The sequence below is a fragment of the Poromitra crassiceps genome, assembly GCF_964638095.1.
Source record: "Poromitra crassiceps genome assembly, chromosome: 2".
In the NCBI taxonomy this organism is placed as follows: Eukaryota; Metazoa; Chordata; class Actinopteri; order Beryciformes; family Melamphaidae; genus Poromitra; species Poromitra crassiceps.
In genome coordinates, this window is record NC_139624.1 from 56,184,198 (window position 1) to 56,206,692 (window position 22,495).

The 22,495-nt window shown below is 43.7% G+C and overlaps 1 protein-coding gene across 1 annotated transcript in view; it reads right to left on the bottom strand.

Moving 5' to 3' along the window:
- Positions 1-18,063, bottom strand: part of fam180a (family with sequence similarity 180 member A) — a gene marked incomplete at both ends in the record, with an annotated part of 60,923 nt that extends 42,860 nt beyond the window's left edge. Inside the window, one exon of the mRNA XM_083662561.1 lies at positions 17,988-18,063. Coding sequence (XP_083518687.1) covers positions 17,988-18,063 — 76 coding nt within the window. The remainder of the gene's footprint in view (positions 1-17,987) is intronic.
- Positions 18,064-22,495: the final 4,432 nt, after the last annotated feature.

The window sequence follows — 22,495 nt, forward strand, 5'->3', positions numbered from 1 at the left end:
GCTCGAGTATAATGAGCCCTTAACCTGTCTTTGAGTGATCGTGCTCTCCTGAAAGCGATATTTTTTTTCCCATGATGGCGAAGGCTAGGCGAAGGCATGACCCGCCCCTCTCTGCCTCTGATTGGCTGACTGTACTCAGCTGCTCTCGCCTTCTTTCCAGGCGATCCAGAAGTATCTCAAACAAGCCTAAATATACTTGTAGATATTAGTGGTGTGTTTGCTGGACAGCTAACATTCATACATGACTGCAGTTGTTGCTGAGGCTATGGTCATCTAAGCATTTGTTCATAACGTGAGCAGCATGTGCAAAACAATCATTAAATCAACAAGCATGAGATACTTCATTATATTGAACGTTACAATTGCAAACCCTATAACTGAGTTATTTAGGCCTACTTAGCCTATTGCACAGACGTGTATTTTTTTCTTGTCATTCTAAATTTAATCACACTAGTGCAGTGCCCATTCCCCCATGCACCACCCTGTGGGCGCTTCCCCCCCGCACACACACTGCACTCTGTCAGGTCCCCCTAAGCGCAAGTTTGAAGTCGATCCGACAAACGGTTCTCAAGATACGCGAAGGACAGACATACAGACAGTCCTGGAAATTTAAGTCCAAATTGCATGAAATGCGGCACCGCATCGGGGTCCGAGCAGCGCACTCCCCAAGTTTGAAGTCACAATCGGACAAATTTTTCTCAAGATAAACTGCTTTTTGTGTTGCCAGTAGGTGGCACAATGTCAAATTGCAAGAAATTCAGCGCCGCACTACTTCGAGTTCCCAGGAGCACACTCCCCAAGTTTGAAGTCAATCGGATGAACGGTTCTCAAGATAAACCACTTTTTGTGTTGCCAGTAGGTGGCGCTGTGCCGAATTGCACAAAATTCTGCACTGCTCTGTCAGGTTCCCAGCAGCACACTTACCAAGTTTGAAGTCGATCAGATGAATGGCTATCGAGATAAACCTCTTTTTATGTTGCCAGTAGGTGGCGCTATGCCAAATTGCATGAAATTCAGCTCCCTGCACTCCCTTGAGTCCCCCTAAGCGCACTCCCCAAAGTGGAAGTCGATCGGACAAACGGTTCTTGAGATAAACAGCATCTTTTATGTTGCCAGTAGGTGGCGCTATGCAGAATTGCACGAAAACAGGGCACTGCACTGCACAATAGGGCACACTCCCAGAGTTTGATGTCGATCCGACCAACGGTTCTCGATGGCATGCAGCAGATGATGCTCATCCATAAGCAGTTGTGGAAATAGCCAGGTTTTACTCTGGGAACGCTACTTACACAGGATGGGGGTTCCCGGAAGTGGCGGGGCCCTAGAGCACGGATACTCAACTTGCTTTGCCTGGGGGCCACTTTTGCAAAATGACAGGAGGCAAGGGGCCAGTCAATAAACATTCATATAAATTTTTCTGTAGCAGATTGTAGGATTTTGGGGTGTCAGCCGGAGTTAAGTCTTATATTTTTTGGCATAGTCAATACATAGACTGTAAGTGCCTAGGTGGCGAGCAGACAGCCATATTTGACAATTTAGCTGGAGCTCAGTCAAATTTTATTTAACCTTAGTTTTCATTGTGAATTAGGAAATTGTCGGGGGGCCACTCTGCACCCTATCACGGGCCGCATCTGGCCCCCAGGCTGCAAGTTGAGTATCACTGCCCTAGAGGATATTATTTCCGAATGCGTGACTCATTATAGCCTACCATTATAGCCACATAAAAATCTCTTAGAAATATCAACTAAGATCACTGGACAGCGCTATTTGACAATTTAGCTGGAGCTCAGTCACACTTTATTTCACATTGGGGGGCCACTCTGCACCCTATCGCGGGCCGCATCTGGCCCCCGGGCCGCAAGTTGAGTATCACTACCCTAGAGGATATTATTTCTGAATGCGTGACTCATTATAGCCTACCATTATAGCCACGTAGAAATCTCTTAGAAATATCACTTAAATAATATCACTGAGCTCTACTGATTATTTCCCCTTGATTTTATTAATGACAGCTTCTTATTCAGCTTAAAAACGAAAAGGACAGCACTCCAAGTTCAAAGATTTATTGCCACACAATGGACGTTTCGGGCAACAGCCCTTCTTCAGCGTGTAATGGCAATTACAAACCAAACTAAAAAATAGTTTTAAAGCAAAAAAAATAATAAAGATAATTTTAACAGAAACTGCTACTAATGACCACCATGGATTTGGAGAGGGGAAAGGATTTTTTTTTTATTTTTTTTGGTGGGCTGAGACTATTTTTGGGTGGGCTAAAGCCCACCCAAAAAAGCCCTAGAACCGCCCCTGCTAGCAAGCGAAACTATTGTCTCTCTGACCCACTGAGTCTGACCACAGACTGTAGAAAGAGACGCAGCGAATGTGATTGGATGTACATTTGACGCTAGGCCAGGGGTGGGCAATTATTTTTCATGGGGGGCCACATGAGAAACCCAGATTGTGCCGGGGGCCGAACAAATATTGTCATGCCGACGCGTAACCCATGGATGGGTAACTTTGATGATAGAGAGGGCCACAAAGAATGTCCTAGCTACCAGGTTTTGCTGAGGGCCGAACGGCGCCAGCGTGAAAAATTTGGTGCATTTGAAGCCACGTTTAGAGGAATAACTCATTTTAAATTAACAGTTGTGATGTCATTATTCAGTCTTAACCACCAATATTTCATCCTTTTCTCACTCACTCCTATGTCACCACCAAGGGGCAAACCCGCCCCCTTTCTCCTGAAGACGCGGAAGTCTTTATTTAAGGTGTAATTCCTCAAATGGTCACTTGAGGCAGGGCTCAGTAGTCCCGTTGTTCCTGTTTAAATGCCCCACTTCTAACTGTAATTAAACATATTACAGCCCGGGCCTCAACACGGTTTTGGTCTATATAGCTGATTTCACCTTTTCATAACATGTGTGGGGGGGTGATATATTTGGGAACTTGCCCGTTTACATTTGATAAGGGTTTAAAGTTATGCATAATTGAAGGCGTGCCGAGTGAGTGAGCGCTGCTCTGCTGGAGAAGAGCCTGGTGACGCGAGGTTAGCTCTGCTGCCACAGCACAGCACAGCCTGTTTGCTCCACGGCCATCACGGTCCACGGGCACCACAGAGCTGCATCGCAAGTTATCTGGACTGCTGACCCGAACCACCAACCGTTGATAATTACAGTACGGGTCCGAGGGATTTGAAACAAAGCGTTCTGGGCACAACTGGTCGTGACATCAATCTGTACCAGATGGCCGATGTCTATTTGGAGATTTTTAAGGAAGGGTAGGCTACTGTGGCTAAAGGCTAATTGTCTGACCTGGTGGTCGCGTTTGTGGTGTTGCGGTCTTTTTGTCAATATTATACAGTAAATATGTTTTCTTGCGATGCAGTTGGTTGTATTAACCGTACCTCAAAGAAAGGTGGTTTCCACTTTTTTCGGTGAGTGAATGAAGTCGGTGGTCACTGCTAACGTTGTACCATGGACTGTATACATTCTGTGCTAATAATGCTAGCATGCTAACATCCTTTTCACACACACACACTGAATATACCGAAATGCTAGATTTGATCATGGACTTAACGCTAATGTTAATCAAAAACGGCCGCACTCATAATGGTAAGGTGTGTTTGACCTAATTGAAATATTAACGTTAATGCCCTCACATTTCAGCGTGGTTACAGATAAACCTATTTAACGCTAGCTAGCTACATGTGAATGTCATGACCTAGTGAGCGTAGTATTATACTGTATATTATACATAATCCAGATGTAACCTAGCTATAGCTAGACGTTAAGAGGTTAGCGTGAATGCGACTGAGAACTGACATTACTGGCTTGATATCATATTCCAGATGCAACCTAGCTAGATAAGCTCCACACTGCACAATCAAATGTATCAAGCCTTGATATCATATTCCAGATCCAACCTAGCTAGCTAGATGTTAAGAGGTAGGAATATACCGAAATGCTAGACTTGATCGTGGACTTAATGTTAATCAAAAACGGCCACACTCATAACGTTAAGGTGTGTTTGACCTAGCTAGAAATATTAACGTTAATGCACTCGCATTTCAGCGTGGTTACAGAAGTAGCTGACGCTAGCTAGCTACAGTAGATTTTTGGAGGCTATAGCGTTAACGTGAATGTCATGACCTAGTGAGCGTAGTGTTATACTGTATATTATACATAATCCAGATCATATTCCAGATGCAACCTAGCTAGATGTTAAGATCCACACTGCTGTATGAGTATCAAGCCTTGATATCATATTCCAACGTGAATTCAGCTGAGGGGTTCGCTCCAGAACGAGACTGTTGCATTCAATATTTGTACACGTTACTGTGCAGTAGTTAGTGCAGGCTAGTTAATTGTTGGAAGTAAGGTTTTTGAATTATAAAAGGCTCACAGCACATGTTGTTTCTGACTTGGATTGATTAATCAAAATGTTCAAAATCTTTACTACTGTAGGCTACTGTCCATTAATAGTGACATCAGGTGACAAGCTGAAATGTCAATTCTTATAGCAAATCTAGGTAAATTTCAGACTTGAACGTAGTGTCCTGTCTTGTCTGAAGTGAATACAAGTGACCTATATTTTTAAATCCTGTCTTTGAATAAAAGTTGTACATTGTGTTATACTTGAAAACCATGTCTCTGCTCCCTTATTTGTGTTCACAATTACAACAAATCTGTATGGTTTATCTGTTGGCATTAAACCGTGGTATTTCCTTGGGTGATATTCCATATTTGTCATTAAACCTAGCTGTTCACATCTGCATTTTCTACAAATTGGGCTAAATTTGCAATGATTTATCAAAGCCACGTGAGATATCACAAGTACTTTTATTAAAACACAAAACTAAATAAAATGCAAAGAGAGGTTTGGTTTCCTTCTCTAACGTGTGTTCACAAAATATTTACACAATGAGATTTTTTATAAATAATCATCAATAACGTGGATAATGATGACATCTGCAGCTGCTGGACGAGAGACAGAAGACCAGTCCACTTGAAGGAGATCCACAAGACCTTGCAGCACGCCACAATGCCACACTCACCCAAGATAAACACTGCTGTAGGGGTAAAAAAAAAAATACAATGTATGCTTCAGGGAATGACGTGAAAAAGTGACATAATGGGGTGGTTATACATTGATTCACAATCACGTTAATATTGTTTCACTAGCTAATATCTGGCCATAATTCTGCAATTGCCCACTATATGCTTAGTACATTATAATAGCGATAATATCAATATCAGATCAATCTTTGGTTAAACTTTTATTGTAGTTTAGTGTTAATTTAGCCTACCTCAACGTAACGTGAATGTGGAACGACGACTCTTCACCTCCTCACGGGCCCGACCGGAGCAAGGAGAACACGCCCACGCCCACGGCGTGGGCGTGTTTGCACTGGCGTGGGCGTGTTTGTCACCGCGTAAGATCACCCCCATAGGTTATGCTAATCGGTGCTCATCTCACGCTCCACCCTCTCAACCCCCACCTTCGCACTAAAACCAAAATGGCAACGTCCAGTTCGTTTATGACTTGAACTCAGAGATGGGCAGTATTTGAAATACTTGTATTTGAAATACGTATTTCAACTACTTTTTTGTATTTTGTAATTTGTATTTGGCTGGGCAGAGAAAAATTAGATGTAATTTGTATCAAGATACTTTCAGATCTTGTATTTTGTGTATTTCAAATACATAAAATACATTTTTCTTTTTATTCTCAAATTGACACATGTAAACATTGACACAGGTTTAAACTAAAGATGGAGAAATTAGTTGTACTAAAAACAACTAAGTGAACTAAACTGAAACCTGATATGATTCAGAATAGATTGAGAAAGAAGTTGTATTGAAAAACTAACTACCGTAAATTCCGGACTATAAGCCGCACCGGTGTATAAGCCGCACCTGCAAAGTTGACTATTTTTTTCTTATATAAGCCGCACCGGACTATAAGCCGCGGGTGTTTTAATGGTATTTTTTTTTTTTTTTATTGTGTTTTAATGTTTAATTACCATATGTAAGGGTTCATGCACAGAGGGGATTGTCGGGAAAGAGATGGCTGTTTGAGGAAGCTCCCATTTATTAACATTTCAACAAAACAACATAACACAACACCACCTGTGTTGTTTTTTTACAGTGCACACAGTGTCATACAGTGTCATACAGTGTGGTGAAAAGAGGGCAAGAGAGGAAATTAAAACAGAAGTGGAGTTATAGTTAGAAAGAGTGCTAAAAAAGAGAGATTTTTTTTTTTTTTTTTAATCCATAGATAAGCCGCACCGTTATATAAGCCGCAGGGGCCAAAAAAGGCCAAAAAACGGGAAAAAAGGTGCGGCTTATAGTCCGGAATTTACGGTAACTGAACTAAACTGAAACCTGATGTGAATAGCTGAAGAAATAAGTTGTACTGGAAAAACAACAACTAACTGAACTATACTAAAACCTGATATGAATAGATTGAGAAATAAGTTGTACTGAAAAAAACCCTAACTGAACTAAACTGAAACCTGATTTGAATAGGAGAAATTAGTTGTACTGAAAAACAACTAACTGTCATAAACCTGATTTGAATAGATGGAGAAATTAGTTATACTGAAAAACTATAACTGAACACCAAAGTACCCTAATGAAAATCAAAAATGTCTTTCTGTTGCTACAAGGATGTCTGAGCTTCACTGTGCATAGTGATGGCTGTGCAGATTTTGACACTAGAATGGTGTTACCACTGCTGATAGTGGAAAGTTGTATTCAGTGAGTGATTGTTCTTTAGTAATTATGTTCTAGATAGCCAGGTTGTTTTGGATTTTGTTTATGAAGCAGGAGGGGAAGTCATTTTAAGGATGTAAGGATTTGAACAAGAGTCCAATTTCATGGAAGGCCTTTTTTGTTTGAGATGCAGTTTCTCATCGTTCCTCTCAACGATTCACAATTTCACAACCTTAGACAGGATGTGCATCAGGGCATTCAATTCCTGAAATGTAACCTTTTCTAGTTGTATAAATATGTTTGCACGTTAAATAAATACTGTGACGACAAGTTACTGACATGGTGGTGAATGTGAAGTTGTTTAAAGGGGACCTACTATGCCTTTTACCTATTTCAGTTATTTATATATTGTGTTATGATGTCAGATATCTATGGCTAAACATAGTCAAAGTTCCAAAACTTGAGGTTAACATGCAGAAATGCTGCCTTTAAGTCAAAAGCCCTCACAGAAGGTGATTAACAGCTGAGCTGAAGGAGAAATTAGTTCTACTGAAAAACAACTAAAACTAAAATGGAAGAACTGCAGTGTGTTAGGGAGTACACATACTGTGACAGAGGACTAAAGAGAGGATTTACTGTCTAAGGAAACCAGAAAATTTCACTTTTGAATAGCTGAAATCAGAGAATTAGGACATTTTCCTTAAAGAAATGTCTCTAAATGATTAATAGATCATCAAAATAGGCAATTAATTTAATATTTGGCAATTCATCTATGAATTGACTAATCATTGCAGCTCTTTATAAGTTTTTATAAAATGTATTTTCATGTATTTTCAAAATACAAAATACGTATTTGTATCTCAAATACATTTTCAGACAGGTATTTTGTATTTGTATTGTGATACATTTTTTGAGCAAGTATTTGTAATTTGTATCAAAATACTTTATGATGTATTTTCGCCCATCTCTGCTTGAACTCAATTCAGAAGATCAAATTCAATGGGGTAACGACGTCCATATTTTTACAGTCTATGGTCACCACCTGCTCTCAGGGCTTGAAATTAACTTTTTTGACCACCTGACAATATGGCTGCTAGATTTTAAAGTTACCAGCCAATTTAGAATTTCCACTAGCCAAAATGTTTTTCTTGAAATAAACCAGAATATGAGTGGGTTAATTTAAGCATAAGTATCAGTTCAATCATGAGAGACTCTTAATATAATTTTAACAAACTTTATTGAATCAGAATAGACAGTTTGAGTATGGCGTATGACTCCATGATGTGACGCTCCTCTTGCTTATGAGAGAGGGCGTCGGTGCTGTATGAGATAGGACATCCCCCCTAAGGGGATCTGTTTCCAACAGGAGTCATAACATTGGTGGTGATCTGGGGAGGTGGTGGGATGAAGCTTCTTGCCCTGGAGATGCTGGATGAATGCGTGATGCTGACACAAGGTGAGTGATGACTGCACAAGTGTGATTTAAGCTGTGGTGATGGGGGCCTTATATAGTACCAGGAGAAGGGCATTTATGATGTCATAACTGACGTCATTTGGGCAACTGACGTCACACTGCAAAGGTGACGTCATGGAGAAGGTGATGTCGGAGATGGTGACGTCATTTAGTGACGTCATTTGGGCTGAGGGGTATGACAGCATGGGGTGCTCTATTAATGCCTTATTTGGTCTTCCATGATTGAAATTCAGTCTACGACTACACTTCAATCATGAGAGACTCTTAATATAATTTTAACAAACTTTATTGAATCAGAATAGACAGTTTGAGTATGGCGTATGACTCCATGATGTGACGCTCCTCTTGCTTATGAGAGAGGGCGTCGGTGCTGTATGAGATAGGACATCCCCCAAAGGAATTTAAAGTTATTTCAGGAACTGGGAGAGTGAAAACGGGGGTCATGGAGCTCGCCTGGGGTATGCTTTAGTCAGGTCGTGGGCTGACGGGGAGAATTTATGCATACCGGGAGATGAGGGGCTGACCGGGGTTTTTTAAGGCAAAGCGGGGATGCAAGGGAGTGGATGTGGATAGCCCGGGCATGGGCGCATTGATGAGAAAAAGGAGAGTTTGATCACCACCAACGAAGTGCTTGCTGCCTCTTTAGTCATGGAAGGAGGGATCTTTGGGCTGATAATATGGCGTCTTGCTCTGGTCGAATGTAGGATGCATAGGCGGTTGAGGACCAGCGCCCCAGTTGTTGAAGGGAGGCGGAGGACACCCCCTGCGTGGCTGCTGATGTGGCTGCTCCGATCCTGAAGGAGTGACTGGAATAGTTCTCTGCAGGGATGTTGCATTTCTGGAGTGTGGTCTTGAAGTGAAGGATGAACCAGGATCTCGTCATGTGATGATGTGGAGAGATGAGGAAAAGGGGGGCCAAGGGACTAGTTGGGGGCCTGACTCTAATGTATTGAATCATGGCCGAGAAGGGGCAGAAGGGAGATTGGATGCGAGCAATGATTATAGAGCAAGCTCCGCCTACTTTGGTATGTTTCAGGGAGATGCTATAGTGGTCGGGGTGGAATTTTAAATCGGAGAGAGTTATGTCACGTGAGTGTTGAAACGTGGCGGGGGATGTAAACTCGCTGATTCTGAGGAACCCATAAGAGGCCAGGGAAAATACGCACTCTAAGAGGCTGTCTAAAAAGGTGGAGTGAATGCCTTGTCTGAGGCTGGTTAACAAGTGCCGTAATATGGGGAGAGTAATGGGACGCCGGGAGTCGGGGGCAGACGGAAAAGCTTTTGAAATGCCTTTTAATAGTAGTTTAACTCATTCATGGCCAGTTTAGGACTGCCAATATTTAGCACAGGCCAAAGATTTTCATAATTGTTGGTCATCTTTCAAGACCCACAGTAAATTATCTATTAGCACCAAAGTGATTTGCAATACCTCAAAATGAAGATGTACGTCTCTGGGTTCACCAGGAAAAAAAAGTGAGCTTTTAGCATGTTCTGTACTCTACTTATAGCCATTTATATACACCCTGTTTTCACCAAAAAGGTCTCTCTGAGAAGAGAAACAGCAGAAAAGGCCATTTTTGTAAAAGACACAATCTCAGGCAGAACTCGCTCTCAATTCTTTTATTTTGAACTGTATTGACATCAGACATGTAAATATTATTCGTTATGACACAAATGACAAAAATATATATATATATATATATATATACATGAAGTGCTTTTTTTACATTCAACAATACAGTTTACTCAGTGTGAGTGAGTGTGCAGACAGACAGACAGACAGACAGACAGACAGACAGACACACACACACACACACACACACACACACACACACACAGAGAGAGAGAGTTCTGTCCACAGCTGCTGCTGGATCGCACCTCCTTCCAAGCGAACACTATTGATCGCCCCGCAAATTAGCATAGGAACACCAAACTGGTCTGAGATCAGCGTCTAGCCTCCTCTGCCTCTGCATCGTTTTCCTCCTCTCGTTCGGGCTGGGACGAATGCTGCGACACAGGAACGGGTCCGGCTTGGCTTTGGGACCAGGCGCTGGAACCGGATCGATCATGTTCGTCACGGGTTTGACTACCGCGAACAACTCAATCCAGGTTCGCCCTGCAGCAAGGCAACCAGCGCAGCGCGCCGAGGGGCGTTTCAATGGCGTTTCTCCTCTCTGCACAAGGAAGCGCGTTTCTCTGTTTTTCCTCCTGCTCATTTCAAACAACAGCTGCGGTATGTGTTTGTTCGGTAACCCTTTATTTTACAGGTACCCTAGTTACATATGAACTATTTGTAATTACACATGAACACCAAATGTAATTACACAGTAATTACCAATAGTTATAAATGAAGTTCATATGTAGTTACATTGTAACAGACCTGTAAAATGGAGTGAGTCTGTTCAACTGTAGTTCATATGTAGTTACATTGTAACAGACCTGTAAAATGGAGTGAGTCTGTTCAACTGTAGTTCATATGTAGTTACATTGTAACAGACCTGTAAAGTGGAGTGAGACCGTTCAACTGTAGTTCATATGTAGTTACATGGTACCGGACCTGTAAAGTGGAGTGAGACTGTTCAACTGTAGTTCATATGTAGTTACATGGTACCGGACCTGTAAAGTGGAGTGAGTCTGTTCAACTGTAGTTCATATGTAGTTACATGGTACCAGACCTGGACCTGTAAATAAGCTCCCGGCTGGGACAGAGATTGCTAAAACCCAGTGGTGGATTCGAACCACTGAACTTCAGATTGCAAAGCAGGCGGCTTTAACCCCTCAGCCACGAGGGCTTTCCAAATTTCATGGTGGAGTTTAAGAGGATAACTGTATGTCAGTCAGATGTAGTTGCTGTCACTTCATAGCTTTGTTATTATACACAGAGACTTGGGGGAAAATATTGATACTTTATTTAGTTGTAGGTATGATTTTGTCCAGAATTCCCATACAAAAATTCTAATAAAAGTATTGTAGATATAGAGGTAACAGTGAAACTATAATCAAAATAGCCATTCTTCTACATTCTAATTGTTAGCTTATTGTAAATGAGTCATTTCCCCGTCAATTTCCCAATTTCTCAATTTGTTGGGGACCCAGTCGAAGCCCGTCAAAGACCCCTTTGGTCACCAGACCCCCGGATCATCTCTCCCCAAAGTTTATACCCAGCCCAGCCCCCCCCCCCCCCCCCCCCCCCCAAAGTCTATAAATCCCCTAATCCGCATAAGGGGGGAACTCCCCCCTATTTGCTAAATAAATTGTATGAACTGTGCTCTAGAAACATTTAGTTATATTTAAAGATTTTAAATAAAAAAATTCATTCTAATAATTTTCTGAATTGTGGTGTAAATAGTCCCACGAGCCATTTACAGCTCATGGGGGGGGGGGGGGGGGGGCTGGCACAGTCACACTGCAGAAATGCATTCACATTAATCAATATTGCCTGTCTTTCAAGCTACAACTAACAAAGTATCAACATTTCCCCCCAAGTCTATGCTTATAATAAAGCTAGGAAGTGACAAACTACATGTGACTGACATACAGTTATCCTCCCAAACTCCACTAAGAAAGTTGGAAAGCCCTCGTGGCTGAGTGGTTAAAGCCGCTTGCTTTGCAATCTGAAGTTCAGTGGTTCGAATCCACCACTGGGTTTTAGCAATCTCTGTCCCAGGCCAGAGCTTCTTTACAGGTCCGGTACCATGTAACTACATATGACCTACAGTTAAATAGACTCACTCCACTTTACAGGTCCGGTACCATGTAACTACATATGAACTACAGTTGAATAGACTCACTCCACTTTACAGGTCTGTTACCATGTAACTACATTATGAACTACAGTTGAACAGACTCACTCCATTTTACAGGTCCGTTACAATGTAACTACATATGAACTACAGTTGAACGGTCTCACTCCATTTTACAGGTCTGTTACAATGTAACTACATATGAACTACAGTTGAACAGACTCACTCCATTTTACAGGTCTGTTACAATGTAACTACATATGAACATCATTTATAACTATTGGTAATTACTGTGTAATTACATTTGGTGTTCATGTGTAATTACAAATAGTTCATATGTAACTAGAGTACCTGTAAAATAAAGGGTTACCGTTTGTTCACGTGTTGTCGGCTTGTCTATGAGGGCAGGGACCTGATACCATGTCACAGGCTGGGGAAGTCTTTGAACTACGTGCTGCACTAATAAAAACAAAAACACGTCAAACACGTCATTGGCGGGGAGGGCTATTCCTGATAACACGTCAAAGACGTCTTTGGCGGTGAATGAGTTAACAACTGGATTTGTAAATAGACTGGGAAAAGCTGGGTCGAGGCACCTGGCGTAAAATTGGATGCCTGCCACTAGGCTGCGAATGTAAGGAGGGCGGAGGTGGCGGACATCTACGCAGAAAGTAATGAAGGCACATACTGTGGGAATTAGAACGGGGTGAACGGGCTGGTTGACGGAGAGGCAGAACATGGCAAACATTCGCCAAGCCGCGTCGTAAGCTTTGATAGTGGAACTGGCCAGTCCTTGCCTAATATAGGACTGGGCCGAGTGGAGAAAATGGGTGAGATGGGGATTGCGCTCTATGAGAGCGTGAGGGCAGAAAAGGAGGGGTGAGGTGTCGGAGTCGAGTCCGCTTCGGGGTAGAGTCTGCGGAACGCCTGGAAATTGAAACGGGAGAGGTGATCAGCGATTATGTTAATATGCCCGGGGATGTGCCTGGCGACCATGATAAAATTATGGGTGACGGAAAGCCAGGTTAGGCGCCTGGCGAAAGGCATAATGGCCGGGGAAGATGATCGTCCTTTATTGATGATGGCGACTACTGCAGCATTATCGCATTTGACTGCTATCCTTTTACGTGCCCAGAAGCGCCCCCATATGTGACAGGCAGCCACTATTGGGTATATTTCGTATAAAGCGGAGGACTGATCCAAGCCGGCAAACTGCTGCGGCCAAGTGCCAGCGAACCAGTGGCCTTAGGCGCCTGACGAAAGGCATAATGGCCAGGGAAGATGATCGTCCTTTATTGATGATGGCGACTACTGCAGCATTATCGCATTTGACTGCTATCCTTTTACGTGCCCAGAAGCGCCTCCATATGTGACAGGCAGCCACTATCGGGTATATTTCGTATAAAGCGGAGGACTGATCCAAGCCAGCAAACTGCTGCGGCCAAGTGCCAGCGAACCAGTGGCCTTGGTAGACCCCCCCAAATATGTTTTTCCCGTACCTAAGGTGGAGGTCTCCCATCAGAGCCAAGTACTCGTCTAACTCGGCGCGACGGCTGGGATACACTGAGCATATAATGGCGCGGAAAACCCCGAACGCAACGAGGAATTTGGTTGGTGATAGATCTTTGGCGAGACGGGGGTCGGAAGATTTCAGGACGGCCGATATATCTTGGCCGCCCGTTATCTTTTTGCTGCACTCAGCAGACGGCAGGATAATGCTGACTAGATTGATATCTCTGCCTTGAAGGATCATGGATCGAAGCCTGGGCGATACGTTTGCTGAGAGTGGGATATACGGCCTCCCGTATGCGGGGGAGGGGATGGCCGAGGCGAGGGTATTCATAGGGGGGATGAGTGCGGGGAGGGGAGGGAACTCGGCACACACACCTGGATTTTGAAGCGGGGCTGGCTGGGCTGATATCACCGGAAGAGATGCCGGCTGAAAAGGGGGATACAAGCCTGAAACCTGGGGCGGCGCTGTTTGGGCTGCTGCCGTGGGGAGCGTGGGGCTCGCGAGCGTCCTCAGCCGGGCATCGATGTCGATGAGGGACCCGACCAGTGAAGACATCGTTGCGATCAGGGGATCATGGAGGCCTGGAGGGGCTGGAAGCCTTGGCGCGTCTGCCGAGGAGCCGGCGGTCTTGGTGCGCTTCGCTGGGCCTTTCTTGGAGGTGGACTTCTGGGCTCTTTTGCCGCGGCCACGGCCTCTGGAGTGCTGTGCGGACTGAGATCCGGGCGAGACGAGGACCTCCGTGACGTTGGATCTTCTTTTGCGGCCGCGGCCCCTGGTGAGGGGAGCGTCCCGTGAGACGCCTGAGACGCCCAGAGATGAAGCCTGGGGATTGGGGATTTGCCCGGGGCTGGCCGGGGCGTTGAATGTGCTCTGGAGGAAGGCGTCCACGGTGGAGCTGAACCTTTGCTGCTCGTTTTCGGACTCGGACATGGTGCTGGACTGAATGAAGCTTCTTGCTCTGGAGATGCTGGATGAATGCGTGATGCTGACACAAGGTGAGTGATGACTGCACAAGTGTGATTTAAGCTGTGGTGATGGGGGCCTTATATAGTACCAGGAGAAGGGCACTTATGATGTCATAACTGACGTCATTTGGGCAACTGACGTCACACTGCAAAGGTGACGTCATGGAGAAGGTGACGTCGGAGATGGTGACGTCATTTAGTGACGTCATTTGGGCTGAGGGGTATGACAGCATGGGGTGCTCTATTAATGCCTTATTTGGTCTTCCATGATTGAAATTCAGTCTACGACTACACTAAGTGGCCCGGGATGATCAAAGCCTGTGTTGAGGGTCACATGAACAAAAATGCAGTCTTGAAGCTAAATAAATCCAAAACCCAATACAATAATTATTTAAATTTCTAATTCAATGTAGCCTTTTAGTCATAAAGATTATTGAAAGATATTCCATATTCCAGACTGAAATGCTATAACAGAAGTTGAGTATTGGCCAGAATGACATGAACATTTGGACACTTATTCAGCGGGTATCTTGCATGTTGCGTTCAGGTGCACTGTGTAAATTTATTATTATTATAATTTTTTTAATTCCATCACGGGCCACACAGGTGGCGATGCGGCCCGCGGGCCGTAGTTTGCCCATGTATGCGCTAGGCCAATCACAGGCAGACAGGGTGCCTCCAGCCTTTGCCATCATCCGAAAAAAAATATTGCGACGGGGTAGGGGTAGAGACTAGTGTCTTAATTTGTCGAGGAGGCGGGCTCTAGGAGTGCACACAGCCATCTGGTAGGCTGCCCCGATGTCCGCCTCGGCATAGCCCACACGGCTCTGCCCCTGTCCAGGAAGCGCTGTGACATTTCTACCGCCTTGTGTGTAAATTCTTCCTCTGTACTGCAGTTTCTTTTGAGTCTTAGAAATTGTCCAATGGGAATGTTTCTGATGACTTGTTTTGGGTGATGGCTGTCGGCTCTCAGTACTACAGTAGAGTGTTTCTACTGAGTGGTTTGCAGATTGTGGTATACAAACCCCTGTGTCCGTTTTTGTAGATGGTCAGATCTAGAAAATGTATTTTCTCACTGGAGTGTTCCGTTGTGAACCGTAGATGTTGTGTGGTTGAATGAATATAATCCACAAAATAATTGAGTGCACCAGTCCAGACAAACAGAATGTCATCAATGTATATTTTCCAGAGTGTGCTATTAGAGAGGAATTGATTTTTGGCTGCATTATGAATACATTTCTCTTCCCAGAACGGTGCAAAGGCGCTTCCCATGCTCATCCCTCTTTTTTGCAGAAAATAGGAACCTGCATACTGAAAATAATTTTTAGACAGGACTATTTCTGTGAGGGTCAACAAAAAAGTCATTAGGTGGTAATATATCGGTGGGACGAGTTTCCAGATAATGTAACACTGCCTGAACGCCTACATCATGGGGGATGCAGGTGTATAGCCTCTGAACATCACATGTTACCAGCAAAAAATCGTTGTCACTGTTGAACGAATCTAATAGCTTCAAAACGTCAGTCGTGTCTCCTAAGTAGGAGGGAAGTGATCAGTGATTTCTGATGGATATGAGTGTGTCCCGGAGGCTTTGGCGAACACTGTCTTCCAGACCAGGGGGGTCTAACTCCCACGCGTTTAGAAAAATATAAAGAGTAATATTATTAGATGTCATTCTGGATGATAGCTTAGCTCTCCCTGTTCTGATCTCATATGCTTCCCCTCCCTTTCCAGTGCTGCTAAGTGTTTGGATGGGCAGGCTTCCCCAATGTCATTACGCACTGGCAGGGAACTTGCAATCTCCCTCTAAATGCTTGCAAGGAGCTGAGGGAACAACAAGGATCCAGGAATTAGCAGGAGCTAAATGGTACTCTACTCCTGGCTGGAGGGATGTCTTGATTAGAGAGAGAAAAAAACAACCATAAAAACAAAATTGATGTTTGGATCTCTTAGGATGAAGGGGATAGGAAGGACAGTAGAGAAGAAAACCTACTCCAATCACATCCTCTACAAATACAAAGTATTTTTTTTATAGATTCATCCTTTATTTGGCCAGGAAGATCCCATTGAAATAAAAGATCTCTCCTTCCAGAGACTGAGTACTCCTGGTCAAGACGGCAGCCTAAGTTTCACGTAAAAATAAATATATAAAACTCTTTCACACACAAAAACACATGGTAGAACACATACAATACATAAAGGCTACAGAAGGGAAAAGGTAAAGGAAAATAACCTATACAGGCCATACCATCGATGGTAGAATTGCTCAGTGTGTCGGTATCTGTAACACAGCATCTCAAATCAAGGCTATATAAAACAGCAACATTTCCCTTCACAGCAGTTCATAAAAGACCTTTCAAGGTATTCAGAGAAGGGAGTGATTCGAAGGTAAATGTATTTTGCAGCTCATTCCATGCCCAAGGTGCAGAAAAGGAGCAAGCCATTTTTACCAAGCTGATTGCACCCTGGGGACGTTTAGAAGAAGCCGGTTGGAAGATCTAGTGCTATAGTTGCTGCAAATTAGGATAAAAGGTTGGAGATATTATATAGTGGGTAGTTTTCCTAACAATGTCTTGAAAATAATAGTCCAGCAGCTCTAAAATCCAAAATCCAATCCTCAATATAAACACACACTTTACATTCAATACTCCCACTGTGAGACAAATCTATGAGATGCTGTAAATCTGAATAATACTCCAATAACAACATGTCAACATGTGTGGACGTTCTTGGCTATCAGCTGCAATAAAGTCACTCAGTATCACTCAAAACGGGATTGGGCAATCACTGGGGAAAGATATGTCTCCATCTCCATATCTTGGCCACTGTCACCCATCAAGAGGTGTGATCCAAGGGAGATAGCAGGGTGATAAACCTACATGACCCGGCTTGCTTCATCTACTGTATTTACAGTATGCCCAGGTGCAAAGGCCAGCAAGCTGTCCACCACTGAAACCACGTCCTTTTCCATCCCTCCTGTCACAGGTTTTGAATATCACATGACCAATCTGGATTTAATCATCCTTATTGAACTGATCTCAGATCTCTGGTTGAATAAAACGCAGATTTCCAAGAAAAGGAAACATGTTTGTGAAGGAATTACCGAAGTAAGTGGATCCAGTAACAACAAGCCATCTGTTTTCAGCTGGAAAATTACTTGTGGATGTGATGCACATTGTAATTCTCCCATAATAGCACATTACCACACGCATTCACCCACACACATGCTCATATCCATACATATACTGGGATGCATGCATGCATGCACTCTCCCTCTCTATCGTGCACACACACACACACACACACACACACACACACACACACACACACACAGACAAAGATTCATTTCTTAATTTGATTGTTTATTTACATTTTGTAATAGGCTGGCAGCTTTTAGAATACATATACGATTTGATTCTGTGTTGTACAAGCACACACATCACTATGTACATTGAATATAAACGTTTTCTCATAACTTGCTGTCAATATAAATTGCTGTGCAGGCCTTAGTAAAGATGATAGAGTTGGAGCTTGTCAGCCCATACACCCCATACACTCCCAAATGATAAGTCCACCTACCTCTGCTGTAGTGCTGAGCGGCTGCCAGGTAGACAGACAGGTAGAGGAAAGCCCACCACTGCATCATGCCCAACATGTCACAACACACACTGCTCTCGCTGTCTCTGTCTGTCTACGGGACGTCTCTGTGTGTCTACGGGACGAGTCTCTGTCTGTCTACGGGACGCGGTCGCAGGCACAGCAGGCCATCAGGAAGGTGGATGAAAACACACTGGCAGTCCAGCCACAGCATTTCTCCACAGCAACAGTTTCATGTGCAGGAACATTCCTTCCCTCATCCTCTCTACACACCTCTCTCTCTCTCTCTCTCTATCTCTCATTCTCTCTCTCTCTCTCTCATTCTCTCTCTCTCTCTCTCTCTCTCTCTGTGCTGTTCTCTCAGGCCAGGCTGTCTGGGCTGTCATCTGGAAATCATCAGGAATTGGGGAATGCCTGCTCCTTTGGCTGCTGCCTCTCAGCTACTGGCCGTAGTTCAGTTACTGATTGACTGGCCAACTGACTGTCTGACTGACTGACTGACTGATTGATTGATTGACTGGGTGTGAGCCAGAGTAAAAGCCACACTGGCACAACAGATGGTCGCTCTCCTTAGGAAAGTGCAATCAAGTGCAATCAAGCATCATGTGTTCAGTCAAATCACAAAATATTGTGACAATCAGTTCGTCATGTCATGGACTGGCATTTGTCAGATGTCAATCATAGCCACTATTATTGAATGATGGTTGGTTGATCTGGCTAGAGGGCGGCCCTTACCAAGCAAGCGGATGGCACTTTACGCTTGTCTGGCCTGCGTGCGAGTGAGACAGGAGTGAAGGAAGGATAATGGGAGCCAGGTGCTCCCTGCGAGCGCATAAGGGAATGTTTGTCATTGTGGACTAACTTGACATTAGTCTCGCTTGCCAGACTATCTCCGTTTCACGCTGTACCCGCTGTGGAGAGAACTGCATTTTATGACAGCTTCCTCCAGCCTGCAGATGGCACTGCAGCTGGTGTTTCTATTTACACTATTTTTTCCTGTTAATGGCTAGCATGCCCCACCCCCATACTATAAATACTGTAAGCTGCTCCGCTAAGGGGGACTCGGCAAGAAACTCTGGATGGTAAGACCTATTCCTCAAATTGTTCTCTGGAATAAATATGTATTTAAACTTTACAACTTTGTAATTATTCATAAGATAAAGGTATGGATAGCTTTGTCTCTCGACACCGTGCAGGAGAGAGTCTGACCGCTCTTACTGTCACTCTGGTCTAGCAGGAAAAAAGGGTTATCTTTACAGAGAAATCAAAGTATACACTAGGGATGTTCATTTTGAAAATGTTCCATAATCGATAATCGGTGAAAATTAACGATCATTTATCGATTATCGATCATATTAACTCATTGAGTGCCAATGACGACAATCGTCGTCAATTCAAATAGTAACGTTGAGTGCCAATGACAACGATTGTCGTCAATTGCGTTTTTTGACAGTGGGACGTGGATCAAAGCCTGATCCATCTCCTGTGAAAGTATGGTGGATGTTGAATGTGTAAAAGCTATTTTACGGACCCATTAGGTGGCGACAGTGCTCTCCACATTAGAGAAAGGCGAGGAAAAAACAGAGAAGAAGTCATGGGGAAACGGAAATCGCATCGGTATGCATCGATATGCATGAAGCATAACGTTAGCTGTGCCTGTGAACAGCAGCCAATCTGCTGCCACAATTGAGCCCCTCCGTCTCCGCTGCGATAGCCCATCCGCATGATTAGTTGTGGAGTTGTTATTATTCTCAACTGGAAGCGATGGGAGCCGGTGACAAATACACGCGGAACGCTGTAAAAAAGCTGGATGTAGCGCACTTTTCAGTGCAGAGCAAATGCAGCAGAGAGCCACCAGAGACACTCCCACGGAGGTGGGGTTTGCAGTTGAGCGGGGTGGGGCACGCAGGGCAGCATACAACACCGACCCAGACAACAAAATTCCTTTGTTTTCACTGTTTTATTGAAGGAAATTATTTTTGAGGTGTCACTACATCAGAAAATATTAGCTTCAGAGTCAGTCATGTGCTTGAAATGCTTCATTTCACAAAAGGCTGATTATCTCAGCTTCTAATTTGAAACGTCTGTTTTTGGTGAAATCAACCTATCTTCTCCGGCTCATAACTAAAGAACGGAAAATGATATCAATAAACTTTTTTTTGCTGATGATAGAAGAGAGTCTGTGTTCGGTGTTTACATAGTAATATCACACAATATTCTGTGGGCCTCGAGAAATCACTGAAAACGCTCTGAAACTCTGGCACTGGGAGCATCCGTTTTCCAAAAGTGGCTGGCACTCAATGAGTTAATACTTATATTTTTTTTTATTTTATTTTTTTACTAAATGAATGCCTATGGCAGAAAATACGAAAGACAACGTGTTCTCCTCAATGAACTCTTTATTTCAATGTGTCTCCTCTCCAACACTCTGCTGTCCCCGGCGCATGCCGGTGTGAATTCCCCATGTTTAAAACAGTTTTGTTGGCACAAAGGCCCGTGCCCAGCCAGAAAACTAGAGACTATATGAAGCTCCACCTCACGTTAGTCGGCTGTGCAATGGAGTGGGGCGAGGAGGAACGAATTCCACCCAAACCTAGTCATTTTTTTTTTTTTTTTTATAACAAAATCGATCCAAATTCCACAGGATCGATTCCAATCCATTGAGTGCCAGCCACTTTTGGAGAACGGACGCTCCCAGTGCCAGAGTTTCAGAGCGTTTTCAGTGATTTCTCGAGGCCCACAGAATATTGTGTGATATTACTATGTAAACACTGAACACGCACAAAGAACGATGAGACTCTCTTCTATCATCTGCAAAAAAAAGTTTATTGATCCCATTTTCCGTTCTTTAGTTATGACCTGGAGAAGATAGCTTGATTTAACCAAAAACAGCAATTTTTTTCTAGAAGCTGAGATAATGAGCCTTTTGTGAAATTAAACATTTCAAACACATCACTGACTCTGAAGCTAATTTTCTGATGTAGTCACACCTCAAAAATAATTTCCTTCAATAAAACAGTGAAGGCCAGGGAATTTTGTTTGGCAGAATAATATTTTTTAGCTGCAACCAGCAGCGCTGGCCCCTGCGTGCGCTGCTGGTTGCAGCTTCTTGCTGGTCTTGATTTGCTGCTGGTGGGCATCGGATATTCTGGCTTGCGTTTGCGTTTGCCAACACACACGCGTTTGCCTGTCCTGCTGTCTGGGTCTGTCTGGGTGTTGTGTGCTGCTCTGCGTGCCCCCCCCCCCGCCTCAACTGCACACTCCTCCTCCGTATGGGAGTGTCCCTGGTGGCTCTCTGCTGAGTTTGCTGTGCACAGTGAAGGGTGCGCGACATCCAGCTTTTTTACAGCGTTCCGCGTGTGTTTGTCACCGGCAACCATGCTTCCAGTTGAGAATAATAACAACTCCACGGCTGATCATGCGGATGTGCTGTCGCAACGGACACGGAGTGGCTCAATTGTGGGAGCAGATTGGCTGCTGCAGGCACAGCTACAGTAACGTTATGCTTCATGCATATCGATGCATACGGATGCGATGCGATTTCCGTTTCCCCAACGACTTCTTCTTTGTTTTTTCCTTGCCTTTCTGTTATCTGGAGAGCACTGTCGCCACCTAAGGGTTCTGTAAAATAGGTTAGACACATTCAATAGCTCCCATATTGTAAGAGGCGATGTAAGAGGCTTAGATCGACATCCCCCCGTCAAAAAACGCAATTGACGACTTTAGTCGTCTTTGGCACTCTACGTCACTATTTGAATTGACGACTAAAGTCGTCATTGGCACTCAATGAGTTAACGATCAATTATCGATTTTCGACAATTGATGAACATCCCTAATACACACGCACATCTCTTTTCCAGGTGCTGAGTCAAATGAATGAGTTTAGCAAAAGTGGAAGTTTATTCTAATAGCAGAACGCTGATAAGAGCCATCCACTTCCTGATTTTGACATTCCCTGTTGACAAAAACCTCACATCAACAGTTCAAGTCACAAAAATGCAATCATAAATTACACCTTGCGCACTGCTTCAATTTCATTTCTCCGGTGAAAAATAAAAAAATATATAATATGTGTGGGAGTCATAGATCCATTTATCTCAATGCCCAAGCGTTGCCTTTAGAGGTTTGTAAAAGTGAGTAGATGGTCTGTCTAAAAATGAGCAGATGAATATTTTATTATAATATCTGCTTTATCCAAATGGGCCGAGACCACCTTTGCACTAGGAATGTTTATGAAAAAGTTATAATTTCCATCTAAGAGGCTACCGACAACTCATTTTAATGCCACAAAAAAAACATTCTATGGCAGTAAATAAAGTGTGGAGCAGAAGCAGCAATTTTAGAAATGGCCCGCTTGGTATTATAGTCATCTACCGCCCACCTACTCCCCTTGGATCATTCCTAGACGAGCTGGATGCTCTCCTCTCTCTCTTCCCTGAGGATGGCACTCCTCTAGTCCTCCTCGGGGACTTCAATATCCCGGCAACACC